The sequence below is a fragment of the Podospora pseudocomata genome, assembly GCF_035222375.1.
Source record: "Podospora pseudocomata strain CBS 415.72m chromosome 1 map unlocalized CBS415.72m_1, whole genome shotgun sequence".
Classification (NCBI taxonomy): domain Eukaryota; kingdom Fungi; phylum Ascomycota; class Sordariomycetes; order Sordariales; family Podosporaceae; genus Podospora; species Podospora pseudocomata.
Genome location: NW_026946363.1, coordinates 5,002,114 through 5,029,547, shown reverse-complemented (window position 1 = coordinate 5,029,547; position 27,434 = coordinate 5,002,114). Strand labels below are relative to the sequence as shown.

The 27,434-nt window shown below is 51.6% G+C and overlaps 8 protein-coding genes and 1 non-coding gene across 9 annotated transcripts; 2 read left to right on the top strand and 7 right to left on the bottom strand.

Annotated features, from left to right (window-relative positions):
• Positions 1 to 863: 863 nt before the first annotated feature.
• Positions 864 to 3,864, top strand: SOG2_1 (RAM signaling network component; the record flags this gene model as incomplete). Its single annotated transcript, XM_062886159.1, has 2 exons — positions 864 to 1,358; positions 1,411 to 3,864. 2 exons carry the CDS (start codon positions 864 to 866, stop codon positions 3,862 to 3,864), a joined length of 2,949 nt encoding a protein of 982 aa, XP_062749213.1.
• A 358-nt stretch (positions 3,865 to 4,222) lies between these two features.
• On the bottom strand, positions 4,223 to 5,743 carry QC762_117300 (uncharacterized protein; the record flags this gene model as incomplete). Its single annotated transcript, XM_062886158.1, has 1 exon — positions 4,223 to 5,743. The coding sequence occupies one exon, from the start codon at positions 5,741 to 5,743 to the stop codon at positions 4,223 to 4,225; it is 1,521 nt and encodes a 506-aa protein (XP_062749212.1).
• A 779-nt stretch (positions 5,744 to 6,522) lies between these two features.
• Positions 6,523 to 6,593, bottom strand: QC762_0016950. Its single transcript has one exon. It is a non-coding gene; the product is annotated as a tRNA-Gly (tRNA).
• Positions 6,594 to 6,664: 71 nt separating this feature from the next.
• PIN3 (protein that induces appearance of [PIN+] prion when overproduced) lies at positions 6,665 to 8,108 on the bottom strand. Its single transcript, XM_062886157.1, has 2 exons — positions 7,897 to 8,108; positions 6,665 to 7,833 (listed from the first exon to the last, which is right to left on the bottom strand). Exons 1-2 carry the CDS (start codon positions 7,957 to 7,959, stop codon positions 7,084 to 7,086), a joined length of 813 nt encoding a protein of 270 aa, XP_062749211.1. The 5' UTR covers positions 7,960 to 8,108; the 3' UTR covers positions 6,665 to 7,083.
• Positions 8,109 to 8,283: 175 nt separating this feature from the next.
• On the bottom strand, positions 8,284 to 10,567 carry PDH1 (ATP-binding cassette transporter CGR1). The gene is made up of 2 exons (XM_062886156.1): positions 9,832 to 10,567; positions 8,284 to 9,756 (listed from the first exon to the last, which is right to left on the bottom strand). Exons 1-2 carry the CDS (start codon positions 10,120 to 10,122, stop codon positions 8,362 to 8,364), a joined length of 1,686 nt encoding a protein of 561 aa, XP_062749210.1. The 5' UTR covers positions 10,123 to 10,567; the 3' UTR covers positions 8,284 to 8,361.
• Positions 10,568 to 11,348: 781 nt separating this feature from the next.
• Positions 11,349 to 11,837, bottom strand: QC762_117275 (uncharacterized protein; the record flags this gene model as incomplete). Its single annotated transcript, XM_062886155.1, has 2 exons — positions 11,349 to 11,578; positions 11,708 to 11,837. The coding sequence occupies 2 exons, from the start codon at positions 11,835 to 11,837 to the stop codon at positions 11,349 to 11,351; spliced, it is 360 nt and encodes a 119-aa protein (XP_062749209.1).
• Positions 11,838 to 13,777: 1,940 nt separating this feature from the next.
• On the bottom strand, positions 13,778 to 16,736 carry QC762_117270 (uncharacterized protein). Its single transcript, XM_062886154.1, has 6 exons — positions 15,970 to 16,736; positions 15,671 to 15,906; positions 15,217 to 15,582; positions 14,903 to 15,160; positions 14,358 to 14,855; positions 13,778 to 14,295 (listed from the first exon to the last, which is right to left on the bottom strand). The coding sequence occupies exons 1-6, from the start codon at positions 16,010 to 16,012 to the stop codon at positions 13,963 to 13,965; spliced, it is 1,734 nt and encodes a 577-aa protein (XP_062749208.1). The 5' UTR covers positions 16,013 to 16,736; the 3' UTR covers positions 13,778 to 13,962.
• Positions 16,737 to 17,939: 1,203 nt separating this feature from the next.
• QC762_117260 (uncharacterized protein) lies at positions 17,940 to 22,505 on the top strand. The gene is made up of 11 exons (XM_062886153.1): positions 17,940 to 18,159; positions 18,331 to 18,365; positions 18,602 to 18,686; positions 18,828 to 20,043; positions 20,071 to 20,282; positions 20,364 to 20,488; positions 20,542 to 21,438; positions 21,498 to 21,538; positions 21,595 to 21,834; positions 21,890 to 22,075; positions 22,172 to 22,505. Exons 4-11 carry the CDS (start codon positions 18,883 to 18,885, stop codon positions 22,322 to 22,324), a joined length of 3,015 nt encoding a protein of 1,004 aa, XP_062749207.1. The 5' UTR covers positions 17,940 to 18,159; positions 18,331 to 18,365; positions 18,602 to 18,686; positions 18,828 to 18,882; the 3' UTR covers positions 22,325 to 22,505.
• A 2,323-nt stretch (positions 22,506 to 24,828) lies between these two features.
• On the bottom strand, positions 24,829 to 27,213 carry QC762_117250 (uncharacterized protein). The gene is made up of 2 exons (XM_062886152.1): positions 26,789 to 27,213; positions 24,829 to 26,704 (listed from the first exon to the last, which is right to left on the bottom strand). Exons 1-2 carry the CDS (start codon positions 26,834 to 26,836, stop codon positions 25,619 to 25,621), a joined length of 1,134 nt encoding a protein of 377 aa, XP_062749206.1. The 5' UTR covers positions 26,837 to 27,213; the 3' UTR covers positions 24,829 to 25,618.
• Between the last annotated feature and the right edge of the window lie 221 nt (positions 27,214 to 27,434).

The following is a 27,434-nucleotide window of genomic DNA, read 5'->3' as shown; positions in this document are numbered from 1 at the left end:
AGTGAGAGGGGGCCAACACACACCACAAAGGCAAAATGATCGTCGCACGACATATCTACAGCTCATGGGACATGTAAGTGAGGCAGCTTCCCCTATGAGAGGGATTCCCATAGAATGCTCAAAGTTCTGGGCTGGGACGAATGAGTTGAAGAAGTGGTGACACGCATGATAGTGACATGTGTTCGGGTGATTGTGTTGCCGAGTTTCATGTCATTGAGTTGTTGTGAGCGGACGGATAGTGGGAGGATGGAGGTGATGGTTACCCATGGTTGGCCCGTGCACATGGGTGAGTTTCCGTGGCTACAGAATAATGCAGACTTGGTTGGAGATGTCTTACTTCCACGAGCTCAAAACAATGATTTTTGCTAAACTCTCATAACAAGAATAATCGGAAATATCCACTATGGAAGCTTTGGATCCAAACACAAATCGAGAGGGGCTTCATGTATATTTTTGGCGGAGTGGGTGATCTTTAGCTTTGATGGTATGGAATTCATGACAGTTCACTGGCCGCGCCCTCGTGTGTAATTGGGGGCTGCCCGTCACCCGCCCAGCGGCAGGCAACGCAACGCAAGAAACACGGCTGAGAGCTGACGGGATTTGCAGCAAGCACGCGAGGATGTGCCAGGATTGGCTGTGTTGTACAGCGCGGCAGGCTGGCACAGAAGGGTTAGAGATATGGTGCTGCAGGAGGTAAGCACGGCAGCACACAGCACAGCGACGGGATCGATCAATCAGCTCTCTTCTTACACAGTGGTTCTCAGTTTTGAGATATGCGTTTCCGTTGTTACTGCCACTGATGAAATTTTCAGTTGGGGTTTGCATTGTTAATTTCTGAATCGAATTTGACTTATTGATAAAGAATGGACACCCATCGCAAGGCTCCCCCGATGGCAGCCCGGTCGGTCTCTGGAGGTGGGATGCCGCTTTCGAGAGCACATCAACTGCAGCAGCAGCAGCAGCAGCAGCAGCAGCGATTCCCGCCTTTGTCGACAGGGCAGAGTACATCGAGGGGTACATCACCCAATGCGAATAATGCCAACACTGGGTCGTTGCTTTCGCCAAATCAGGTCGTTGCTCTCGTTCGGGAGGCTAGGAGAAAAGCGATTGAAGATGAGGAGACAAGAACGCCAGTGTCGGGGACCACTGGGGCAACTGGTTCGGGAATCACGCTAGATTTGATTGGGAAAAACATTCCTGATTTACCTGATGAGGTTGTCGATATCCTGAGGACAGGGGTTGAAAGGCTCGCGCTATCACACAATGCCTTGAAGGGACTTCCACCGAGGTTCTCGCAATGTACATCTTTGAGGTACCTTGCGGCGAGGAACAATGCGTTCGAGGTCTTTCCTTTGGCAGTGAGTACTGCTTGACCTGGATCTGAGGGCTTAATGCTGACCACAGCTACAGTTATGTGATCTAATATCATTGGAGTTCCTCGATGTGGGAAGGAATCGGTTGAGGGAGCTCCCTCCCGAGATTTCCAAGCTGACTTCGCTCAAGGCGCTTTCGGTTCAGGAAAACCAAATTACAAGACTTCCCGCTAGCATGGCGAATATGGTCTCCCTTCAGCGGCTGAGGTTCACGGGCAATCCGATCATCTATCCTCCCAAGGAGGTCTTGCAGCTACCAACGGCCCAGGATCAACAGTCCAGTGGGGCTCTGGCCGAGAGCGAGACAGACCGTGTTGTGACTGAGCGTATCAAGAAATTTCTAGCTCGGAGTGTCAGTGTGAGTATCATTGAAGGGATGGCTGATACAGAGACGGGGGATGAGTCGAGTGAGAGTGCTGATACACCGCGAGTACCATCACGCCGAGGCGGCCGGTTTCCGGTCAAGGTAAATGGATCCGGAATTGCATCCTCGCCGGGATCGAGATCTGCATCTTTGTCTAGACCACCGAGGGTTTCCAGCAGACGGTCTCTTTCTCAGTACAGCAATGGGTTCACCAGGAGACCGTCGGGAATGATACCACTGACAATGACGGCATCGAGTGACGATCTACGGAGCCCGCCTGAGCAGCCGGCCGTATTACCGGAGCCAAAGAGACCAGATACGGCATCTTCTCGCACGACAGAGTCTACCATCTCTTCTAGGACTATCACCCCTGGATCAGCAAGCTCTTTTCTTGCGCCGTCTTCGGCTTCAAGCCTTTCGACAGATGTGCCCAATATGAACCGGCTTAGCAGTCATTTTCGCGGTTTCAGTTATAGTGGTGCGCCGACCTTCTCCAATCCTTTCAGTCCGGAAGAACCGTCTCTACAGAGGCCGCTGTGTGTTCGCGAGCTTTCCGCTCTGCCAATACGTCGTTATCAATCTCAAATTCCAGACCCGGTCTTGGAGTTTTTCAAAGGGGTTCTATATTCCATTTATCAGATCCATTTGTGCGTACAAACGTTGATGAGTTTGACCAACGACGGGACTTCACGGCGCTCCAGTCTCGAGATGATCTTTTACAACACCCACAAGTACTTTGAAGAGCTGGAGCAGGCAATCCAGGATTTTGAACTGTCGTCAGGCGGTCGGACATCAGCACGGGACTACGGGCCTATGCAACGCGCTTACACAGCCTTGATATTGGCCTACGTCCAGATTTGTACTCGGCTGGCCAGCAATGTTGATTTACTGGTCGACAATGGAGATCCCCGATATATGCGCACCTTTCTCATGCAGGTTTATCATGGCATCATGGAGCTGCGCGTGGCCATTTCCAGCCGGCCTTTGAATAACCGCAACAACATCCTGACTGCTCGTCCTTCCCAACCACCACCAGTGACACCTCCTTCTGTCCGTCGTCGACAACCATCGCAGCCATTGCCAATGACGCCCAGGTCCCAAACGCCTCAGCCGCAACAGCCATCGTCTCTTCGTGCAAAACGAGCGGCCATCACCCCCAAGACACCTATGCAAGTCCGCACCGATATCCCTTACCGTCCTAAGTCGAACTCTGTGACCGTCTCTGTTTCATCATCGCGATCCACCTCCCAAAGCTACCCAACAACAACCATAGCCGTCATCCCTCAAACCTCTAAATCAGCCGACTCTTTCACTTCCGCCGTCTCCTCCAACGACGACGACAGCGACGACCGCCGTTTCGCCTCCCCGCCACCCCTATCAACGCCCCTCCCCAGCCTCCCAACCCCCTCATCCACCAACACCACATTCAACGTCACGACCCCCATAACCCTCCAGCTATCCGCCTTTCTCACCTCCCTCCGCAACCTCACAACCCTAATCCACACCTTCCTCCCGTCCCTCGACAACCTCTTCTCATCCGTCATCAATAACGCCACAACCACCTACTCACTGCGATCATCCACCATGGTACCCCTATTCGAAGACCTCATCTCCAAAACGAGCTCTGTCCTCCAGCAAACGGACATTCTGCGCTCAATGCTGTCTTCTTCATCGCCACTCAATTACAGTGAAAATGGTCCGATATGGTCGACGTGCAAGAGCTTGTTCAACAAGTGGACGAACCTGGGGATACAAATCAGGGAGGCGCTAGGGAAGAAGATTTTGAGCTTTGGGCCGGGGATGGTGGAGGGATTGAGGGGGGTTAATAAGGGAGTCAGGGGTTGTATGGAGTTGATGGTTGCGCTTCGAGGGGGTGGTGGGAGGTTGGATGTTGGTGGTGGGAGGTTGGATGTTGGTGGTGGGCAGGGGAGTCCTGGGTTGGGGAGTCCTGGGTTGGGGAGTCCTGGGTTGGGGAGTCCTGGGTTGGGGAGTCCTGGGCTGAGGCTTGGGGGGAGTAGTACCATGAAGAGGAGGGGGCAGATGGGGTTGCCGGTTACGCCTAGGAGTGTCAGCTTGGCTTCGGGGATGGGGGGGAGTGGGACGAGGGGAACGTATTCTTCGCCTTGAGCGATGAAGGTTGGGGTATAAAATATTTCACGTTCATGAAGTAGAAGATAGTGATTTGGATTTCCCAGTCTATAACTCGCTGAGTAGGAAGGTCTCTGATGTGTATCTTCGCGCGAAAGAGTTAATATGGTATCTCTGTTCAAACAACCTGACTAGTATGCAAGAAAACTGTAGACTCGCTGTGTGAGCGCACTTTATATACATGCCATGCTGTGGTATCGTAGATTAGCTCCCCTTCTGAGCGTGTTACACAGCTTGCAGCCAGTGACACCGCTTCCCCCCCCCTCGCCCCCCCCCGAAATGAAAAAAAGCCGAAAGCAAGATCATAACTTCATACACCACCCCCCTTCCTTCCACCTCAAAAAATCACCCAAGGCTTCGATCTCCACCCTACAATCGACATCTTCGCAACCGCAAACACCACCGCCGAAGCAAGATACGCCACCCCCGTCAAAACAATCAACCCATCCCAACTGCCCTTACTCCCCAACACCAACTTCCCAGCAATAGGAATAGCAACCAAAACCCCAAGACTAACAATAGTATACACCGTCCCATAATACCTCCCATACTCCCTCGTCCCACACAGTTTCCCTACCGTAACCGGCATCAAACTAACATTACTCCCAGACGTAAACCCAAACAAAACCGCAAACCCAATCATCCCGGCCTTTCCTTCCTCAACAGGCAACCAAACCGCAAAACATGCGATAGAAGCCACCACCGAAAACACCACATTCGCATTATAGACCCCAACCCAATCCCCCAACCAACCACCCGCCACCCTCCCAAACGCCGAACTGGCATTCAGCACCGTCACAACATCAAACGAAAACTCCTGCCCGAACCCCTTGGCAAGCACATACCCCGAAAGATAACTCAGCGGCACAAACCCCGCAAACTGCATCAGAAAAACCGCCCCCAGCGTCAACCCAAACCCTTTGGTCTGGAAAACCCTCACACTGGGAGTGATCTTGGCATGCTTCGCCGGCGGTAACCTCGATCTGATCAAGAAGTTCGCCCCCACCGCAACCCCAAGACAAATCAACGCCAACGCTCTCATCGTCCACGGCCACCCAACCATGACAAACAACTCCTGCACAACATACGGAAACACCACCGCGCTCACGCTCCCCGCCGTAGTCGCCACCCCGGTGGCTAACCCCCTCCTCTCGTTGAAGAAATGCCCTATCGCCGCGATCGACGGCGTGAAGAGCAAGGCGCTCCCCAGACCGCTGAACACCGCAAACGCCACCAGCAAATGCCAGTAGTTGGTCGATATGCTGACCACGATCAACGCCGCGAAAAGACAAACACTCCCCCCGACAATCGGCCACCGCGGGCCGTGTTTGTCGAATACCGGACCGACGTATATCCCCAGAGTGAAGCTGAGGATGGTGTACAGAGAAATAATCCCGCCCACGGTGCCGTTGTCGTGGTCGACGAGGTGGCGCGCCGAGAGGTAAGTGTCGAATGTGGCCATGACGTTCATCAGGCCGAGGGAGGCAAAGAGGGCGAGCCAGCTGCCGAAGACGACGAGCCAGGCGCGGAGACCGCCTTCGGGGTAGGTGTCTTCTTCCGAGTCGGAGCCGGGGGAGGGTGGTGATAATGGGGCGTCGGGGTGTGATCCTGGTTCTGATGGTAGAAGACCGGAGGCGTCAGACCGGGTGCTGGCGTGGCGTTTGCCGATCAAGGGGCGTTTGCTGATGCTGCCGGCGGTGGTGAGGGTTGATTTGACGTCGGACTCTACCGCGGCGTCGTCGGCAACAGAGCCCGGAGACCGAGCCGGCATTGGCGGTGCGGCCAATGACGGACCGGCGACCGGACTCTTGGCGCCGGAGGACAAGCCGGAGTGCGCCGGGGAGAGATCTCGAGACATTGCTGCGAGATTCACACGCCCTGCAGCAGGGTGATGATGGTTGTCTCGTTTGTCACAATAGTATTTTCACAATCCACATCGGAAAAGTGTGGGATGTCGGTTGTGTGAGCGTCAGAGAGAACAACAGCCCTCCGAAACAGTGCATATGAGATGGTTGGAGAGGGAAGATTAACAAAACTTGGGTTGTATGTCAAAAAGAAACCAACCTGTCAGCTGAGATCAGGAAGAGGACCGAGTTCAGACCATCTCACGTTCTTAAATAAAAGAGACCAAACTGTCGGCAAGCCAAAGTAAGGCATTGCCGCAGACGGCTGACTGTGTACACACGTTTTCCGCCTGGGGTTGGTGATGTGACAAGGGTGCTTGCAACAACCCTTTTCGGAGTTCGCCCAGTAGCATTCCAATGGTTGGTTGGGGCTATTCTGGTATGGGTAAGGTCCAGACCGACAACGTGCATTCCCTTCCCCCTGGACTGGTCCCCCCGCTTTTGGGAATCCCTCAGCATGCTTTCGCCTATACGACGCACCAACAACAACATAGCTTCTCCGGATCGCACCATCTTTGTGGCTGGGTAAAACGGAGAATTGGAATTGGTCTTGACCACGACGACGGGCATCTGTCCACTCCCACAACCTTCACAAATCGAACTTTACGTGGGTGGAAATCCAGCAAAAATCACATCAAACCCCCAATCTGTCCAAAAAAAAAAAATAATCAGACACTCTCTGTTGGGCATAGTGGAGAAGAAAAAAATGCAAAGAACAAAAGATAAACTGTTGTGCATCAGCCGTGAATCGAACACGGGGCCCATCGATGGCAACGATGGATTTTACCACTAAACCACTGATGCTGTTACTTGTTCATGTTTTGATTAACAGATTTAGGTTACATGTCGATGACATTTGAAAGCCAGAAACCGAATCACTACCAAGTTGGCAAACCATCATATCAGTACTTCCTGACAGACATATTCTCACATTTCTCCCGGCAACGATCTATCCCGCTTAGGAACCATAACGTTTGAATACTGTTTTATCTGTTTTTTCCATGTCTAGCAACATTCAACCAATACCACTCTTGCATCTCTCACAAAATAAAAGATAGATTATCCCAACCTAGCGTAAGAAATCAACATGAATCCCGAAACTCCCAAACCCTACTCTGAACATGACGTGGCTTAACATGATGAAGAGTCCCAAAGACGCAAAATTAAAAAAGGAAAAAAAAAAAAAAAAAAAGGCTTCAGGTGTAAAGGTGATAAGTGAAAGTTAAGAAAGATACATCCTTTCCCCTTCACAGTCTCTTGTCCATTGAGACCCATCCATCTCCAATCCCACCCCTTAAAAGATAGAGTTCACAATATTGGACCCGATCGTCGCACCCGCTCCAAAAATCGCCGCATTGCCCAATTTCTTCCCAAACTTCTTCCCATGCTCACCCATCTTACTCCCCCCTTCTTCTCCCTGCTGTTGCTGCCCCTGATCATGCGGCTGATACGGCTGCCCGGGCGGTGGCGCACCCGGATAACCCCCTCCATACGCCCCCGGAGCAGGCTGACCATAGACCGGCTGTTGGGGAGGATAAAGAACGGCCGCAGGTTGAGCAGCCTTTTCGTCCTCCACCACAACGTAAGACCGTGGGAAAATCCCCTCCTGCCCCGTCCGCTGATTCCTCCCCATCCACCAATCCGCATTCATATACTCAAACACAGCAACCCTATCGTCCTTGTCGAAGCTACAGTCTCTCGCGTCGGCAGCATTGTACTTGTAAAGCGCTCTCGCGTGGGCGATGATCGGTTTGGTCGGGGCACTAGCAGGGGGAGGGTTCCGACCCGGGAGGGCAGGGGGGCCGGTAGACTGGGCGTATGAAGGGGGAGGGTTGGGGTTGCCGCCTACTGAGAGGGCTGCCATTGCTGCTGTGGGAGGGACAGCGGCGGAGGGGGTAGCAGCTGGAGTGGGAAGGGAGGAGGGATTGGTGCGAGGGGCGGGGGTAGACCGCGAGTTGAACGATGACTCGGCGGGGAGGAGGCCCGAGATGGTGTCGTAGGCTTCGTCGGTGATTACACCTTTTTCGAGGAGGGATTCGAGTTCCTATAGTCAGAAAACACAGGTTAGATGGGCGTTTGTGATGTGGTTGAGGAGAGAGTTGCCTACATTCTTGATGTTGCGCAGAGACCGGTTGGTCTCAATGACTCTTTGGCGGTCTTCGGAGACCATGATGACTGAGTTCGGTGAAGTTTACTGGAGAATCTTTAGGGTTCGTTCTGCAGTAAAAGGAAATGTCGTCTCAAGTCTGGTGCTTGACGTTGCAGTCAACAGAAGTATTGTGGTGTTGGTCAAAGGTTGCAAGAAAGGTTACAGGGTGGCGCAGTGCTGTGACGAGTCCGGAGCCCCACCAAAAGTCCAGTGGCGCCCGGGCGCCGGGGATGCACTGTGTGCCGGTACCCGAACCGTCAAGGGACTCAACCAGGGACTGTGCAACCCCTCCCGACAGTGGGGCGGGCCGAAACAACGTCCCGAGTCAGCGATACAGTGTCAACATGAGGGTATATATGTATAAAATTAATTTTTTTTGTATTTGCATTTAGTAAAGTCTATTTTGAGCCTGTCTGTCAATCTCTAGTTGACAAACTTGCTGTTCTCGCTAACATACAAATCCACATATTGGTCAACCTCCATAGCCTCGAGCTTCTTGGGGTTCTGGCCGAGCTCAAGGAGCTCCTGCACCTTCTCGGCGCTGTAGTGAGGCTCCAAGTGGCGCTTGTACTTGGCCATGATCACTGGCTTGGCCTCCTCACGACGGAGACGGTGGCCGAGAGGAGCCTCAATGACAACCTCGGGGAGGACGGTGCCGTCGTTGAGCTCAACGGTGAGGCCGTTGCTGATGGTGCGGAGAGCGGGGTCATGGTAGTCGGCGGTGAACTGGGGGTCCTCAACGCACTTGATCTTCTTGCGAAGAGACTCGACCAGAGGGGAGGTGGCAGCCTCGCTGCCGTCAACGTAGTCGTTGGCAGTAAGACGGCCGAAGACGAGCATGACGGAGCACATGTACTGGATGCAGTGGTCACGATCGGCGAAGTTGTCCATGGGCTTGAACTGCTTGTCGATGATGCGGACGCAGGCCTCGTGTGTCCTGCAGGTGATCTCCTTGATATCGGCGGCAGACTTTCCCATGGCCTTCAGCTGGGCGTGGATCTTCTCAGAGGCCTCGACAGCGGTCTGAGAGTGGAACTCGGCAGGGTAGGACACCTTGAACAGGACGTTCTCCATGACGTAGCTGCCATAGGGGCGCTGGAACTCGAACTTCTTGCCCTTGAAGAGGACATCATAGAAGCCCCAGACGGGGGCGGAGAGAACGGTGGGAACACCGCTCTCGCCCTTGAGAACCTTCAGGGCCAGGTTGACGGCGCGCTGGCAGGCATCACCGGCAGCCCACGACTTGCGGGACATGGTGTTGGGGGTGTGGCGGTAGGTACGCAAGCTCTGGCCGTCAACCCACGCCTGGGTGATGGCATCGGCAGTCTGCTTCTCGTTGAGGCCGAGCATCTTGCTGACAACAGCCGTGCTGGCAACCTTGACGAGAACTACGTGATCCAGACCAACCTTGTTGAACGAGTTGAGCAGAGCAAGGCAGCCCTGAATCTCGTGCGCCTTGATCATAGCCTCGAGAACATCGCGGATGGTGAAGATCTTGCCGCCAGCGAGGTTACCGCCGGCCTTGTTGGTACGGGTGATCCAGTCAGCCACGGCCAGGATAGCGCCCAGGTTGTCACTGGGATGTCCCCACTCAGCAGCGAGCCAGCAGTCGTTGTAGTCGAGCCATCTGATCATAGCACCAATGTTGAAGGCACCGTTCACGGGGTCGAGCTGATAGGGTGTGCCGGGAACCTTGGTGCCGTTGGGCACGACGGTCCCTGGGACGATAGGGCCGAGGAGCTTGGTGCACTCCTTGAACTGGAGACCCTCTAGACCGCAGCCGAGAGTGTCGAGGAACACCCATCTCGCTGTGTCAAACTGTTCAGGGGGGGAAAGGTTAGCATCAGCCAAAGATGGGATAAAGCGGGGCTAGCTCCGGGAGGCTCAACTCACGGCAAGCTCAGAGTCAATGGGCTTGTTGTGCACATAGTCGGCGATGTCTTGGATCTCAGGATCGTAGCCCTTGTGCCCGGCGGGGGAAGGGGCCGTGGTCGCGGCAGACTGAAGAGAGGCCATGGTGGAGAAGTTGCTTCTGCGGGCGTGGAGGGCGGCGGGAGTGAGGGGGGCGGCCGTCTTAAATGTGCTGCTCAACAATGGCAGAGCGGAGCGCTGCGAGATGCGCTGGGGAAGGCGTGTGTGCAGGGACTTGGTGGCCTGGCGCAACCCACGGTTGACAGCAGACATCGTCAATGGCAGCAATGGCACCTGGCAATGGCTGACGGTGGGTTTGTTGATTAGGGACGGGACAACTCGAGAGAGAAAAAATAAAGAAAATGCAACAGGAGATCTTCTCTTCAAGTAAGCCGCGAGCTGCCACAGGGAGCTACACCATCGCTCGAGCGGAGGCTGTCAGTTGTTTTGCCGCGGCATGCCGAAGCCAACCACCCCCGCATCCGCAACTGCATCCAGCATATCTCGTCCTCCGGGCTTGCCACTCTCGGGGACCCTGAAAAAAAAATCCCCTTTCTTCCTAGCTTCTGAGCTTCTGAGATCCGTAGATCCGTCTCCAGCGTATGTCCTTACTCTCTATCTCCGAATCGGTATATTTGGTGTTTTGTTGCTCTGATCGTTACCATCTCCCCCCAAGCCTCAACTGCTTGAGAGACGAGCACATGTTCGGCCTTCTCAATATTTGTGCGCCCAGGGAAGATGCTTGGATCTGCAACTCACCCCGCGCTTGGCAAGGCCAATCTTGGCAGCTCCGTTTGCAGCATGGGTTACCTAGGGAGAGTGCCCTCATACTCGATATGTTCATATCACTGATAATGGAATAGCAGAGCACTGCACGGGCCATATAGCTGCTGTTGTCGCATGCAAAGTCTCAAGCGGCTCGATACCGGTTTTCCAGATTTCTTCATCTTGCTGTCCTGAACCATACAAACACATCCAACCTGAAATAGCTTCAGCTAGAGTAATTCTGTCACACATCTCGGTTGCGTCACCTCAAATCCACCGGTTCGTCCACGAATCGCGTTCCCCCGCGAATGTCAGCTACTTGTGGAGAGAAGTACACAAGCAAATCCCAGTTTCCACTCCAAGTGGAGGTGGATCCTCTTCTCAGGGTGATGATCTGGGTTGCTGGAGGCTGAAGTGATCACAGGATCTATTCCTACGTATTCTTCCTATCTCTAGCTCAAACTGCTTCACCGAAATAACACCGATATCGCAGAACACCTTGAAAGGATGAACCACCATACCTTTCCCCAGCTCGCACCCCCCTTGTGGAAATGTCCCGTGACTTTAGCAGTTGGTCGACCAGTGCCATCCGCTGCTCAAGCAGCTCTCCTTCGAAATAGAGCTCTTCTGGCAGCAGATAGGCATGCAGCACATTCCCTGGTTCACACCACATCCACCGCACCTGGGTTCGTTGTCAGTGGGTTTCCCTTTGGTGTGATGGGTCGATGAAGCACTCACCATTGGCACGCAACACAACCCTCGCGTCTCTTGACAATGGTTTGGTTGGTCTCGGGCTTCAACTCCGGGCTGATCATGTATCCCAGACCATCCTTGAGAGCGGGCAGGTCGAGGTGGATGGAGTCGGGGGCGGGACTGTTCCCAGGCGCGGCCATGGCCAGGGAAGCCAGCAAGGAAATGAGAGTGACCGAGAATTGCATCTTTGCAGAGGAGATTTTGGATTTGGCTTTTGAGGTTTGTTGATGAGGGAGGATGATGGTGAAAGATGAGCAGGAGTTGAGGCCGACGAGTCGCGATTCTTATACCCACTTTCCTGACCTACTCCTTCGAAATGATCAGTCGATCACCAACTCACGATGCAGTGGCTCCTGTACCGCAACTCTGGCAAAACCTGCCCGTGGCGTGTCATGGCTCCCTCGACGGTTATCCGGCATGTCGGTGAAGGTTTTGGTGATGTCGAATGAAACAATGTCGAGCAAGAGCATTGTTACCTTCCCTAGCAACGGTGAAGCGATATATGAAAAGGATCGTGACCCTTGGCTGTGGTTTGTTGGTTTGCCGCAGACATGCCTGTTCAACTACAACGGCTTTAAGAAGACCTTGGCCGCCCAACTACCAACAGACCGGACTATGTAACGCGACTAGCGACAACACAGCCAAGACCAGGATGTAAATGTTTTTTTCGCGACGAAGGATTTGCAAAATGTAAGGCGATTATCACGGGATGTCGGGCCGCACGAGAAGTTGAGGAAGATTCTGGACCTGCAATGGACCAACGTGGAGAGCGGATCTGTCATATACCCCTGACCGATACATGAGTGAACTGTGTGGGTGTTGTTGATGTGGCAAAAGCTATCTATTCTTTGGATGGCTCAATAACTATACCTTGGGTATGGCGGTGGTGAACAAATAAAACCAAAACTATTGCTCATAAAAAAAGGAAACGCTGGAAACGTTTCCCCTGAGAAATCAAAGGCTGTGTGGCGGGCCAGGAGTCGAACCTGAATCTTCGCTCTAACTTGGGAATGTAAGAACCGCTATACTACCGCGCCACGGAAACTGTCCAGAGAAATTCAGATCATATAGGCTCGAGGGAGTGAGGTCTGGCTGGTGCTAAGGGTAGCGCTGGGCAATGAGGTGGGTGGCGTTCCTTTGGCCGAGTTATGGAAACCTAAAAAGACCCTCTCTGCCAATCACAACTGCTCGTGCTGGGGAGCACAGGTGGCTTTGGGCCATATCTCCCGGAGACATCACTCCTGAGGTCCGTCACAAAGGGGTACTCAGTCGAGCAGCCCTCGTTTGCACCCTCCGATACAACCTCTCAAACCTGCTCTTCGACGGTTTCACTCACCGACTGATCCTTCCAAGCAACTATGCTTGCTTTCTCTCCTTGCCTTCCTTCAATGTAAGGATACCTTTGTCTACCCCGTCTCCACGACATTAGGAGGTGAACCTCCTGATGACTATAAGCTGCCTGGTGATTTGGACGGCCTCTATCCACCAAGTCAAGATCACACTCCCGATGGCCATCCTCAAAAACCCCATCTCATCCCCGTCGTGATAAGGGCATGGCAGATGACAAGACACTGCCTTGCCCTTCGAAAATCGAGAAATCCTCCAGCTTGTTACACGGGAACCCCTTGCTGATCTCGCCACCGAAGCGGAAGGGGAGTCAACGGCGAGGCCGGGGATGTAGCCAGCCGAGGTCGCCGGTTCCTACTCTTCATCGTTTATGAATCCATGCAGCATCGCCGGCTAATCCCTCCTGTCACACTCTTGTTCTTTGCCGGCCGATGGAAATCCCCTGCAGAGGCATCTCACCCCGTCTCCCCCACCCTGTGAAGTAGCTAAACAAGTCTCCATGGCCTCGAGGATGTAGCTTGATTGCTCTCCCGTCAGATGATCCACTCCATAAGATGCTGACAAGACTGCAATAGTGCCTGGTAGACATGGAGCTGCATGGTGAAGAATCTTATACTTGGGAGTCTTGCTGGCTGGCGTAGAGGATTGGGCAAGGGTGGTCGGTTGTTAATGGTCTGACAAAAGGCACACCGGACCCGAGGCAGTGCAACATGTTTCCTGCACCAACCATACCAAGCCAGTCATTAGCCAAGTCCTAATGAGGAGGATGGTAGTCAACTTGCATAGCTTACCTTACGAGACGTTGTCGAAATATACCTGGTACCTATGGCGAGAGGTGAGATTGAGTGGTCGAATTGGGAAGGTGGAGACGTCGTGTAAGTGGTGCTTAGGTGGTGGAATGTGCCCTGTTCTGGGAACTGGCCTAAAGTAAAAAAATCCCAGTAAAGCAACTGCAACTTTTCAACATGCAATGCCTCTCTCATCCAGATCTCCTTTTTGTAGCTTTGCGGAGTCCTTGTGTAGAGTCTCTCTCTACCGGCAAGCAAGATTTATCAGCTGCAGCGTTGAATGATGGCGACATGATTTGTAGGTAGAGATCAAGTCCTCAACCACTCTGAACGACAAGCATTCCAGAATTTGGCTAACAGGTTGAAGATTCTCCAAAATACTAGCTTCCATTACTATCCAACACGCAAACACTACCATGGCTTTCCAAAACAATACTCAATATCCAAAAACAGCCATCACTCAAAGCTTCGCGCCCGCCGCTCTCCTCGCCTCCCTCTCCTTATCCCGAAGCAAGCGACGCAGGATCTTGCCGCTCGGGCTCTTGGGAATAGCATCGATGAATTCAATACCGCCCTTGAGCCACTTGTAGTGCGCCTTGTGATCCTGGACATGCTTGAGAATCTCAGCCGCCATGTCCTCGTCCTTCCGCCCGGCCATGGACGCCGGTGTTACCACAAAAGCCTTGGGTACTTCGCCGTCGCGCTCGTCAGGAACCGCAATGACCGCGCAGTCATCGACGGCTGGGTGAGTGAGGAGGTGGGCTTCGAGTTCGGCTGGGGCGACTTGGTGGGCCTGTTCAGAATAACGTTGTGAGTTTCAATGTCGATATTTTCAAGGGGGTATGATGAACTCACCTTGACCTTGATCAACTCCTTGAGCCGGTCCACAATGGTAATGTGCTCATACCCACTGGGCGCCTTGGTGACAATGACCTCATCACCGGTCCTCAGCCATCTTCCATCCTCATCCCAGACATAAGCTTCGGCGGTAGCCTTCTCGTTGTTCAGGTATCCAAGAGTGATGGAGGGTGATTGAACCAGAAGCTCCCCCGGCTTGTTGTACTCGGTGATCTCCTTGCCGTCTTGATCAATGATCTTGGCCCTTGTGCCTGGCACCAGAGACCCAGATGTGCCTTGGTGGATATCGTGTTCGCTGGTGGTGCATACGACGGTAGCTGATTCAGTCATGCCGTATCCCTGACCCACATGCCACGTTGGGTAGATCTTCAGGAGCTCCTCAGCTGTCTCCTTTCCAAGAGGCGCTGCTCCGGTAAAGAGAAGCCGGACACTGCTCAGGTCATATTTCTTGAGGATGTCTCTGCTACTTAACATACGGATGACGATTGGAGGAACCTACGTTTGTTAGCAAATGTAGAAAACGAAGCGAAATGCACACTCACCAAAGGAAGATAGTTGATCTTGAACCTTTCAATGGCCTGGAGATACTCTGTTAGATCAAACTTGGGGAGGACAATGACGCCATCGCCTCTCCAAACTGAAGAATGAGCGATGACCACCAGCCCATAAATGTGGCTGAATGGCAGCAATCCCAAAGCCGTTTGTGTTTCCACCCCAAACTTTTCTCTTGAGACTGAGTCGTAGATGCAAAATTGCATGGTGTTCGCAATAACGTTCTTGTGCGAGATCATGACAGCTTTCTGGCCCCTAGTTAGCTGAACCCATATCCAACCAAGACTCAACTGTTTCGACTTACTGGCAGACCAGAAGTACCGCTGGAGTAGCACAAAAATGCCACTTGTCTCTCACCCTGACCCTTAACCCATTTCAGGGGCTCGAGCTCAGGTACGGACTGACCCAGTTGAATCAAGTCATCCACAGTCTTGTAGGGGAGTTTCTTTGAATGCACTGGTGCATCCATGATAAAGATCTTGTCATCTGGAATCCCTACCGCCTTTGCAGCCGTCAAGGCGGTCTCCAAAACTGGCACACAGGTGAACAGTGCCTTGGCTCCTGAAGAACGAAGCTGGTGCTCAAGCTCTCCGGCTGAGTAGGCGACATTGGCAGGTGTAGCGATACCGGACAGTCGGTGGACTGAATGAAGCACAGACAGGTAGTCAATCTGTCGGCGACGCAGGCAATAAGTCAGCGAAAAGCTCGGCGCGCACCCCTGATTCTGCACCCTGAACTCCTTTTGTTCGTTTACTTACAGTATTGACAGAGAAAACAGCAATGACCTTGTCCCACGGCGAATCAACATTTGGCTCCCAGCCCATAACCTTAGACAAGGCCCTTGCGAGAAGCTCGGTGCGGTTGTGCTGCTCGGTTACACCATATGTTTTGCCTGTCAAGCCGCAGGTGAAGGGATTCCGGCTCTTTGCAATTGGGCGACGACCGTAGATCTCATTCTTCATAAACTCTCCGATGGTAATCGAATCAGGGGGGTCTGTGTATGAACCAGTTAGCCATGTTTGCCTACATCTCAACCGGATTCTGGGGTAAGCCTCACCAAATGGGAGCTTCGGGACCCAAGGAGGGGGGTAAAAGACCATCTTGACGCAGTTTTGTCACGGTTGTAGTGTGTTTAGTTGTTAAACTGGCACGGCCGAACCTGTTGGCTGGGAATGTTGTTCTTGATACAACAGCGCTTGATCAGTGGTGCTGTCTCAAACCACTCAGCGTCAATGAAACCGGTTTTCAGCGCAGCACAGTCGGTGAGGTAAAAGAAAAGGAGAAGGGGTTTTTGACAGCACGCAATGCTGTGATAACATGCGAATGCTGAGACAAGGCGACGACCCAGCCATCCTCGATCCCTTCTACACCGTCTTGGACACAGTTGACAAGGGTCCCCGAACCGTTCACGATCCCGTTTCTGGCCCACTTTCCCCATGATTGAGGACTTGGCGCTTCCATTCCCACCAACGCTTGCTCGCTTGCAAGGCTTCCCCGCAGTCTCCCCCGCATTTGCCCCAAGCTCCTCGGTAAACCCCCCTTCTAGCGCTGTTTGACATGCGGGGTAGCTGACCGCGAGACATGCACGAGCCAGTTCCACCAACTGCTCAACTTCCGGTCTCCCCTCGGTTATCAGGTCTTTCGGAAGGCATTTGGCTAACATCGAGTCATTGCCGGTGTTCTGTGGCACTTGGATGACGTTTTCAGGAACAATAGGTTTGTTATTGGGCAATTCAGAAGTACATACAAAACTATGTGGGAGTGAGATGGCCAATCTACGTGTTCGAATCCACAAGATGCCCCATGGTGCCACCTCAGTCCGTTCCTTCCGTCGCCGTAATCCTAATTTCTCTCCACATACGTCATCGCCGCTTTGTTTGGGGAAAAAAACTTGCCCGGCAGGTACAATACACAAACAATTTCCCGCCTTCGTCACCTCTCCATGACCTATTGTGGTTCTCTGATTGGGTTTAAAACCAGGTAGAGAGTTGAGCTGGTGGGAACTGGGCCGATTCTCAAGCTCTACCGTTTTGAAAGAAGAAAACAAGTGAGTTGTTGGTATGCTCTCACCAAGAGGGCAAACTTCACATATGAGGTGAGTTGGTAGCAGGGCTCCATCTCTCCTTCCACATCGGATGATCCGAGATATGAAAAAGCTTGGCTTCGATCTCCCGCAGAGCCTCAAGTTCTACAGGGTTACGGTTTCAGACGACTCCTCTCACACGAGGCTTCCATGTGCCTGAAACTCCGCTCTGGTCATGTCTCACAGAGCAGACAACATCTACAATGTAGGCAGTCCGTTCCTCTCACATACTCCCTCCATTATATTTTGTCTTCTCACAGCACCTAACAGAAAAGAGACAATAATATAGATATAGGTGAATGATTCTGGGACTTGACTCGATTTTCAAAAGCGCATTGCAATCCGTGGCTGCCTGGCGAAGTAAGGAGCGGAATGACGTAATTCGGTGCCGTTGAGCCCAGTCGCTCTTGCTCCCTGTTCAGGGGAAGGGGTCGGTCCTTACTTCGTCGGCGATCATGGCACAGTGCACACAATTCAAAGACCTTGGGAAGAACCCACCTCTTTCCCTGCGCATAGAGGACGGGTGATCTTATGCTCGACTTCTTGCGTATCTCCATAGACTCAAGACTATCAAAGAGGACGCAGGAGTACTTGGCCTGAAAACACTTTGGGGGGTGAATTGATGAGGAAACTGACTCAATATGTTCAAAGTAATCAAACAGAGATCAGCTAAACCAATATATTAACAAGCAACCTTCGTCATTATTATTCACTTTCAAACAACGCATCACAGCACCAGTATCATCTCGTCTAATCTTCTGAGTCTCTAAGACGCGTCCGAGATAGACATATCTGCTGAAGAGATTTGCTGTCCTGTAATGTTCAGGATGGGACGAACAGCAAGAGCAAATCTTGCCTCAGTCGTCCATAGGATAGATAGCCAGCCCCCAGCCCTTAGTCTACACAGTACCAGAGTCCTTCCTCCTTCCCTCCCACCTTCCGCAGCTATCCACGAGGCTCGAAGAGTTTTTCTTCATTGTTATATGCTAGTGAAGACGGAAGGCACGAGTGGTGCCTGGGACCTGGGGCCTGGACCACCTCCCTGCTACTCTACCCTCCCCAACCTATTTGATTCCTTTTCCTTTCCCTTTCTACTTCTTCTCAACACCACCGAACCCTCCCACCTCCGCCTGCTCGCTTGCGAGCACCGTTCGTGAACGTCGAGTAAGTTGAATTCCCCTACACTCCTCCACGATTATCGCGCGCGTCGTCACGAATTATCGTGAATTCAAAATGTCTTCGACGGTTCATTATGACTTCTGTGGATGATACCCTCTGCACAACAGTATTTAAGCCACAGTTGATCTTGGCGGCTAACACGGCGCAACCTCACAGTCCCCCAGATCCTCCCAGCCCAATCGGACCTTGCGGTAAGTCATTTTGCTTCGAGAAAACTCCTCATTCCACCTTCTATACCATCCCAATATCATCTCAAAGACCTCAGCCAATGAGAAATGGCCAAAGATGGGCAGAGCAACTACATGACCACTCAGGATTTTCTCCCTGCGTGGAGCGGTTCAAACTCTTGCGAAAGTCGTAGTATCTTTTTTTCTGCTTTGCCAAATGATTGGTACTGTTCAGAGTCTGTTTTGACAAGAGCCAGTAGAAGCAAGAGACAAACAGCCATCAAGCCCCGACTGCCCAGCAATCAGTCTTATACCCTATTCTTAACCCGCGACAGGGCTCACAAGGCAAGTCTTGGTTCTTCTTTTCACATTGGGGACGTCAACGGAGAGTGTTTTTTTTGGTTCATCGCGATGCCTGCGAGCACCTGAATTTCCTCTCATTGGCTCCCCTTTTTTGTTCGAGTCTATACACTAACCTCTATCCAGCCCAATTACCTACTTCGCCGACCTCGCAGAGCTGACTTGCACACATCTGGCAGCGATGTCTGAAATGACCATCGAGGTGACCGGCACAAGCTCCCCTGAGGCTGACGGTGTCTTTGCCAGCGTCTCCTCGCCCCTGAGCTCAGCTCCCTCGTCTCCTGTCATGCCTGTCTCTGGCAGGCCCAAGCGCCAGGCTGCCTTGCGAGCCACAGAGAAGTTGACGAGCATCATTCAGGGGTTTGGTGTCTTTGACGACTTCCCGCGGGCCAACAAGCGGTCCCGGGAAGACACTCCCGAGTTTGAGGATTCGCGTGCGGTTACCAAATCTATCAGCAAGCGCTTGCGGACTCGGGAATTCTCCGAGATTCACTCCAAGGATGTCAATGACGAGGCTGAGATTGACATCGATGCCGAGCACGGAATTGATGTCGAACACGAAGTTGACGCCGAGCATGAGATTGTCGTCAGGGTTGACATGAACGCTGACTTTGTCGTCAATGCCGAGTGTGGCGCCAATGTCGAGAATAACATTGACCCCAACCTGGAGCGCGAAAACGTGCCTCTCTACCCAGCTGCAGCCGAAAAGCACGAGGCCAAGTCCGTCATTCCGTTCCACATGCAAGCAGACACAATGGATATGCAACTGGCCAATGTGCCCTCGGAATATTACGTTGAAAAGATCATGTTCAACCTGAGGGCCATCGTTAACCATCAAGCCGCAACTCACCATGGTGCCGTCGACCCCTTCTTGGCCCACCAGCAATTTTTTATGAATGAACCGGTGTTTGACCAGAACTGGTACAACCCTCACACCCAAAGCTATCATCCCGCCGCCTACCCCTTTGTCGCTATCCCGCCCGTGGTCAACCTTCTCGCGGCCAACTCTCCATTGGTTAACCCTCCGATGGTCGACCCTTTCGTCCATCCCAACCCCGCCCATCAGGCCGGACAGCCGCTGCCTTTTTACAACCACAACAGTGGTGCTCTGGCTTCTCAAATGCCAATTTGGGACTCGAGTGTCTACCCATTTGTCGCCAGTCGTCCTGCGGTGGGCTCTCCCGTGGTCGGCCTACCCGCGATTGACCCTCACAGTCCTATCTGGGACGCGGCTCAGTACCCAGACATTGACGACATCATCCCCCAGGCCGCCAACATCAAGATTGACCTGGCTATCGCGCCTGTCGCCGACAAGGATGAAGAGACTGCCCCTGTTGTCAAGCTCGCCCCTCGCGCCTCTATTGTCAAGCTCGCCCCTCGTGTCCCTGTTGCCAGGCCTGCCCCTCGTGGCCCGCCTCCAATTCACTCGAGGTTCCGCGGGGGGTTATGCGAGGCCCTCCCTTACTACAAGTCCTACAAGAGCAGTCTCTACAACATCGGTCTGCTTGCCAAGGGATTTCTGATTGACTTGGAGGTCGAAAAGGGCGATGTCTTCCACCAAAGCGTTGTCATTTCGGCTGTGTAAGTACTCTCATCCTGGTCCACCTTCTTCGAGTCCGTAGGCCCTTGTAGTGTGTACTATGGTTGCTAACTTAGGTACAGTGGGGGTGGCCGAGTGAGAGAAGGAAGCGTAATGGTTCGTGGTCGCGACGCCGATGACAACGCCACCAACGTTCGATCCATCAAGAACGCTTACGAGCAACGTACTTTGATTGCTATCATTGCGGGTGAGTGAAATTCAGGTTTTCCATGAACCAGAGCATGCTAACCCACTTTGAAGGTGAGAATCATCCGCTTTACCCTTGCCAGCCGCCTGCCCCTTACGCTGTTCTCGACTGGTTCCACATCACATACATGTGGAAAGAGATTCTGAGGAACCCTGAGACTCAGAGGATCTTTTCAGTCTGGCGTATTCGGTTCGAAAAAGCCAACCCCTTCACGCCGTCTTGGTGGATTCCTGCTGGGCAGGAGGAGATCGTGACTCCGGTCACTTGTCCCATGAGAGTTTGCTCTTCCTGTCACCAGGAGAGTAAACAAATTTTTACCATTGGATGGTTCTGCCTCCAATACGGCTGCAACATGTACTATCGTATGTTGCCCGGCCAACTGGTCGACCTCGATGCTCTGGCCTACAACCAAGCCTTTCTTGACGAGCGCCAGCCTTTCACGGGAACCATTCCCTCGCTCATGCCCGAGTTGCCCGCCGTCAATTCTCAGCACCACGGCACAGAACTGGGTCTTCGCGGAGGGTTTGTCTGCCCCCAGTGCCATCATGCCTGCAGACGTCGGTACTGGAACTGGCTGCAGTGCGAGATCCCAGGGTGCGGGTTCAAGAAGGCAGCCCCCATGACTCCATTCCCTCAGGCAGAGCTTGAGGCTGAGGTTGAGGCCTTCACAAAGCAGATGGCGTCCAGAAGATCACGCCATCAAGCCAACGATGCCCTCACCACCATCTGGCTTGAGAAATATGCCATTCGATCATCTGTTATGGGCCTTGGAGGCTATAACGTTCGTCAGTTCTTCCTGACCGACGCCAAGGAACGTATTATTGGCTCCTTCACAATTTTTCAGTCGAATGAGGTCATCAACGCCAGGCCTGGTGGCCCAGATGAGCTATTCAGGTCTTTGGAGGTGGAGGATATTGGTCTGAAGAGGAACCCCGCTGCCGTCGCTGGTCGTAAGTCATACTCATTCCATGTCGTTTCCAGTAGGGAGATCATACTGACCCTCTTCCAGACAAGCTTGAAGGTTTAACCCGCCACTTCCAGCAGAACTTTGTAAGTCCAACACTTATGTCAGATTGTTGGGTATCAAACTGACAATGATTTCCAAGGGTGCCCGCTACAAGTTTGGAGTCTCGGTACAGTCCAAGGGCTTCGCCGAGGCCCCCGCTGCCATTCTCAAGGCTCTCAAGCGTCTTGACTGGGCCAAGAATGTTGCCGTGTCTTCTGCCACGGCAAACTTCCCGGCTGATCATAAGATTGGTGATGATACCATCACCAACCTTGATGCTCATAGCCAAAGCTTCAATGAGCTGCTCGCCCTGGGCTATATGGAGGATGATAAGATTAATGTATGTTACCGTTGCTGGCGACGTTACTGTAGTGTACTAACCTATCATTCCACAGTATCATGATGATGGTGAAAAGGAGCTTGGCCCTGTTGTCGCCGCTCTATCACTTGGGTCGCCGTGCACGATGAGGTTTCGCCCCAAGCGAAACAAGGGTTTCGAAACCAATGGTTTCACCAGAACCGGTGGGAAGAAAAACCACAAGGATATTCTGGAGGTGGAGATGAAGCACGGTGATATGATGGTGATGGCTGGGTGCACCATCCAGAAGCTGTACGAGGTGCGCTCTTCCTTCCCTGACCGCAACTTGTGTACCTGTCTCTAACACTCAGCCTTGCAGCACGCCGTCACCCCAGAGGGAAAGCGACGGTTCGCTCTGACCGCCCGTTTCATCGACCCGGAGAAGATGGAGCTTCAGGCGGACAGAGATGACGCCTTTATGAAGGGCACCATCCCCGAATACGCCGCTGCTTTCGAGTACGACGGCTTCTGAGCCGTTTCCAAGTTGTTGTCGCCTTTTCTTTTGGGCTTTCTCGTGCAATTTTCGTTTTTCCCGTGCATGATAGTTTTATTCTGAGGCCTCGGAGGATATCGTGGAGATCTTAAAAAATAATTTGCACGTCGACTTGGGCGCAATATTCGTGGACATGTTGCTTTTGTTTTTATAGGGGGTAAATGGCGAGGAGTTTGGGGGGGAGGGAATTCATAGCGTTGTAGACATTCAAATACATGCGGACATTTATCTATGACTTTTTGAGGTCTTTTTGTGACTTGATGTAGCTATTTGGACGTCCAGTCCTACGTTTGAGACCTGTGATCCTTGGCTGTGGGCGTTATTGTCGATTGTAGGCATCAAATCCAAGGATTTCCACAACCGAGGTCTGAAAACGTCACAGAAATCTGTTTTCTCCGCTTCAGGGGAGGCTAGAAAGAGGTAGTTGGATGTCCTTCAGCAACATAATGTTGCATATTAATGCATAGAGATCCACAATTTTAATGGCTTGTGAGGCCTTCTTGTGTGGGATGATGCATTGCTCGAGCCTCAAATCCCATATGGTAGACCTCTTTGAGGCTATTAAAACATTACACACAGTCAGAAATACAGCCCTTAAACCTCAGTTCAACGCCAAAAAGCCTCAACACCAAGCTTCAAACACGCCATGTTCACAACTGAGGCTGTAAGAGTTGACCAAAATGGAGTTTTGCCTGCTTGACATGGGGGCCAAAAGGGGTCTCACACAGCCCTGCAAAGCCCTACATTACCTCCCCCCAAACTGGTCAAAAATGCTGCATTTGAAGTCTTTTGAATGAAGTCTACATGGCATTGGCATAGATTTTTTAAAGGTAAGTATGTTTGAACAATCGTCATCCAAGCTTCAACATGAGAGATCGTTTGTGAACGCTGCTGAGTTTTTGTTTTTGCGTTTTTAAACGATAAAGACATCATTTGTGAATGCTGCTGAGTTTTTTTTTTTGGTTTTTGTTTTTGAACGACTAAGACATCATATGTAAACGCTGCTGGATTCTAAACTTTACACTTGTGAGCGCTGCTAAGTTTTAGTTTGTTGTTTGTAGACGGAGAAGATGTTCGTGTGTGAGTGCTGGTGAGTAGTATTTTGTTTTTTTCTTTTAAACGATTTAAGACATTCATTTATGTGTAAGCACTGCTGGATTATGCATTTTGCACTTGTGAGCACTGCTAAATTTAATTTTTTTCGTTTATAAACGATGAAAATATTTGTGTGTGAGTGCTGCTGAGTTTTAATTCATATGATTTTAAACGATAAAGACATTTGTTTGTAAGCGTTGTTGAGGTTTAATTTTTAGGTATGTGCAAATGCTGATAAACACTTTTGTCAGAAACGACAGACATTTATGTGTCCATGCTCCCGGACTATATTGCAGGTCAGTTGGATGGATTCATGTCGCAAGGTGTGTAGCAGCAAGTCATCAAATTAAAGGGGAAATCTTGGTTGTTTTCTATGAGCTATGAGCTGCCACCAGGAACTCCAAATTTAAAGCAGGAACTGTAGGCCCATTGCACCTGCCACTGATATTGATAAATACATGCTATATTGATGTCTGAATGCGGGTGGATTCTGGATTTTGTCCTCGAGAGCACTGCTGGCCTTCCTTATAATTTTGCTGCCATCGGCTTAGGTCCTATTATCAACCAACCCCTTACTCGTGTCGCCAACGTCCCAATAAACCCATCAACTTCAGATAACGTTCCCCATCAATCCCACTCCACAAGGAGAGAAGACATTGTAGGAAGAAAATCCGGAAAGAAACCCAATCAAATGCTCATGAACCCCCAAGGACAACAGCCCTCTCAACATACAATATTCCTCGAAGAATCCCCTATCTTACTCTCACGAAGACATTATGTGTGAACGCTGCTTTCAGTTCTTTTTGCATTAGCAAACACTATCAAGTTGGTACCTTTCACACTTGTGAGCACTGCTGAGCTATATTCTTGTCTGTAGACGATAAAGACATTTATTGATGAGCTGATGGAAAGTCAATACACGATGCTAGTTAATAGAATAACTATAATGCTAATGAATCAGGAAGAATCTGTAGAGCGGAGCTAGAGCTGTGTAAATGAATACTAACAAGGGCCTTATTTGCTCCAACTTCTCGCCTACCTTAGATCAGGGATGTTGAGAGAAGGCGTTGATCCGATTTAAAGACTTCATAGTTAAGTACTCTAACAAAGACAGAATTAACCAAGACTTAACGGAAAGACCTTGTATCTTAGTTCCATGGTTCCAAGAGGATGTATGTTCAACTTCCATCAACCATATCGTAAGCTAGTGGTGTTTGATATAAGATATGCCCCGAGCTTCAAGGGAAGTAGCAGTGAGTAACTCTACTTTACTTCCAGTTCCGTCTGGTTTTATTAAAAGACATGGCAAGCGAGTCTGCAGTCCAATGCGGTCGATATGTATGATAACTGTAGAGGGTTGACTAGAAATGCCGGGTTGACTAGATGTATCGGGTTGACCAGAAATGCCGTGTTAACTAGAAGGTCCGGGTTGACTAGATGTGATGGAGACTACGGAGCTAGAATTGGGTTGCGTAACCCAGGAACGGCGAGTTGCCGCGGCGACGGCAGCAAGGGTGGCAGTAGCAATGTCAACACCGGTCCTGGCTGCAGGACCGGCAAAACAACTGGAGAAGCGGGTGCCCTGTTCAGGGGCAGGGCTGGCCATCGTCAGGACGACGGCAATATGGATAAGGACCACCCTAGGCCCAACAGCAAAAACTGTAGTAACTGCGAGACCGCAGATGGGCCAGGTTGTCCACCACAACTGCAACAGTGATCCAGAAAGTCCACAACAAGGACAGAACCGTGAGAACCAAGCCTAACACTAGCCAACCCTTTTTCGTAGCCTGGTAAGCCCAAGCCTGTCAATGATGCTTTAGTTGCCACTGTATGTTTGAGATCTGATATGTGTCACCAGTCCGGGTACAACACCCGAGTGGTAAGATGACGGTACCTGCATCAATGTCTCAGACGATCAACTCACTAGCCAACATATCCTCAAAGACGGATTGTCACACTTGCCCAATGTCGAGGTTTCGCAACCACATAGCATTCCCAATAAATGCCCAATTCCAGGTGTGTTAACAAACAATCACTCGCCCATTATCCCATCAAAAACACAAAAGGCTCTTCCTAATCACGGCCATTAGCCACCTATCTTACAAACGTGACCCCCTGCAAAGAAAAACCCCTCCATATTAACAACCACTATTTACCAAAAGACAGCAAGAAAAGCACTCACTTCTTCCCCTCCAAATGCCACTCAAACACCCTGCCCCAGACCTCCTTCGCCCCCTTTTCAATAACCTCCCCATGACAGGGCACAATCACCTCAAAATCCCAATCCCTATACATCCTCCCCACAATCTCATTGAACCCCTCCCTATCTGCCCTGCTCACAACCCACCACAAAAACCTCTTCATCCCCTTCGCCTCTCCCTCCGTACTGTTCATCCCCATAAACCATCCCCCCAACAACCCCGGCTTCGGCTTCTTCTCCTCCGGTACCTTGGAGTACTGCTCCGTCGCAGGCAAATTAAACAACAAATCCGCCTCGATGAGCACCTTGTCCGGTTTATACAAAAACACCACTTCCTTGTTGGGGTGGGAGGCGATATACTCCACCTCGAAGTCTTTGTCGAACTCGGCATCTACCGAGTACGGCCTGGATGTGTTTTTGCCAATGACAATATCAAACGGTTCGTGGCCGATTTTAGGGTCGTTCTTCACTTTGAGGCGCTTTTCGGGGAGACCTTCTGGGCCGATTAATTTCGCCGCGGGGTAGGCTTTTTTCCATTCCGAGAGGAAGATGTGGTGTTCAATGTCCGTCGCGACCAGGTACTTGACTTGACCTCCCCAGGAAGCGATCTTGGCTTTGGTGGCTTCCGTCAGCGCGACGGGGGAGAAGACTGCGATGGAGCCAGAGGTGAGGCGGACAGCGGTGCCGCGGCCGCCGATGGGGATTTTACCGAAACGGGAGAAGGGTACAGAAAAGATGGCGACGTTGGGGGTGAGGTCGCGGATGACCATTACCTCGTCGGGGTTGTCGGGGATGAGGGAGGAGGACATGATTGCTTTGGGGTACTTGTACTTGTAGAGGAAGAAGATGAGGATGAGAGCTTCCAAGTAGCCTTTGCCGATGTGTCTTTTGATAGACCAGCGATTTGGAGGCCTGTATTGACGGTAAGAGTTGTGGTCGTAGTTGTAGTTGTAACCGCCGCGAGACTGGCGCGGGCCTTGAGACTGATGTCTGAGAGATTGGTATTGGTGGGTTGGTCTGAATAAAGCTCTAAGTGGTTGCTGGTGATGGTAATGTTGTTTTGGCTGTGAAAACGAGAAGTCAATTAACGAGCCCAAGAGAACAAATGATGTGTTTCCACTCTTATATGGTATGACATCGTCACTTACAAGGCCGTATTTGAGAAAGCGCAATGGTGATGGGACGATTCTTGGCATGGCACTTAGTAATTGGGAGGTGGTGTGAACAAAGCTGCGCCTCACTACAAACGGAGTGCCTGGCGGTTGCAAATCACGCGCATGGAACGACAAAGAACAGCTTTCTCGAATTTTGAAGCGGATATTTACCAATAGAGTCTCGATGCATACAATTGCGACGGGGATGCCGCAATCGCAGGAGTGAGGTTAATGCGATCAAGGGTGCAAAAGGTCCCCTGAATTTGGAAATTGACCTCGGCAGCTGGGATGACCTCAGCACTCAAAACGATTTGGAATGGCACAAACTCAAATTTCACATGGGGACCGCCTGGTGGCTTGTGATCTATCAAGCGGCTGAACTGAAAGCTCCTGGCCGTTTCCTGTCAGGTGGATTATTCATCCGTCCCCCCGCGGCTCTCCATTCTCAAGATCGGGTTTCGGTGACGACGTCATGCCCGGTGGAAATGCAACCTTAATGGCCAGGGTTGAGGAGCTTGGGCCACACCCTAACCCTTATCGAAGCTCATGAATCTTATCAATCTTCAACACCATCAACGCATCAACCCGATCTCGACAAGCTTCAATGATGCCGGACCACGCCCCCGTTTGAGCCAGTTGA

Excerpts from the sequence above, each read along its gene's own strand:
- PIN3 (XM_062886157.1), bottom strand. The coding sequence starts at position 7,959 with ATGGTCTCCGAAGACCGCCAAAGAGTCATTGAGACCAACCGGTCTCTG. Across the intron at positions 7,834-7,896 it reads CTCTGCGCAACATCAAGAAT|GAACTCGAATCCCTCCTCGA; the intron begins GTAGGCAACTCT and ends TTCTGACTATAG.
- PDH1 (XM_062886156.1), bottom strand. The coding sequence starts at position 10,122 with ATGTCTGCTGTCAACCGTGGGTTGCGCCAGGCCACCAAGTCCCTGCAC. Across the intron at positions 9,757-9,831 it reads CCATTGACTCTGAGCTTGCC|TTTGACACAGCGAGATGGGT; the intron begins GTGAGTTGAGCC and ends CCCCCTGAACAG.
- QC762_117270 (XM_062886154.1), bottom strand. The coding sequence starts at position 16,012 with ATGGTCTTTTACCCCCCTCCTTGGGTCCCGAAGCTCCCATTTG. Across the intron at positions 15,583-15,670 it reads CTGTTTTCTCTGTCAATACT|ATTGACTACCTGTCTGTGCT; the intron begins GTAAGTAAACGA and ends CGTCGCCGACAG. Across the intron at positions 14,296-14,357 it reads AGGAGTTGATCAAGGTCAAG|GCCCACCAAGTCGCCCCAGC; the intron begins GTGAGTTCATCA and ends TATTCTGAACAG.
- QC762_117260 (XM_062886153.1), top strand. The coding sequence starts at position 18,883 with ATGTCTGAAATGACCATCGAGGTGACCGGCACAAGCTCCCCTGAGGCT. Across the intron at positions 21,439-21,497 it reads CCCCGCTGCCGTCGCTGGTC|ACAAGCTTGAAGGTTTAACC; the intron begins GTAAGTCATACT and ends ACCCTCTTCCAG. Across the intron at positions 21,539-21,594 it reads GCCACTTCCAGCAGAACTTT|GGTGCCCGCTACAAGTTTGG; the intron begins GTAAGTCCAACA and ends ATGATTTCCAAG.
- QC762_117250 (XM_062886152.1), bottom strand. The coding sequence starts at position 26,836 with ATGCCAAGAATCGTCCCATCACCATTGCGCTTTCTCAAATACGGCCTT. Across the intron at positions 26,705-26,788 it reads GCTTTCTCAAATACGGCCTT|CCAAAACAACATTACCATCA; the intron begins GTAAGTGACGAT and ends TCGTTTTCACAG.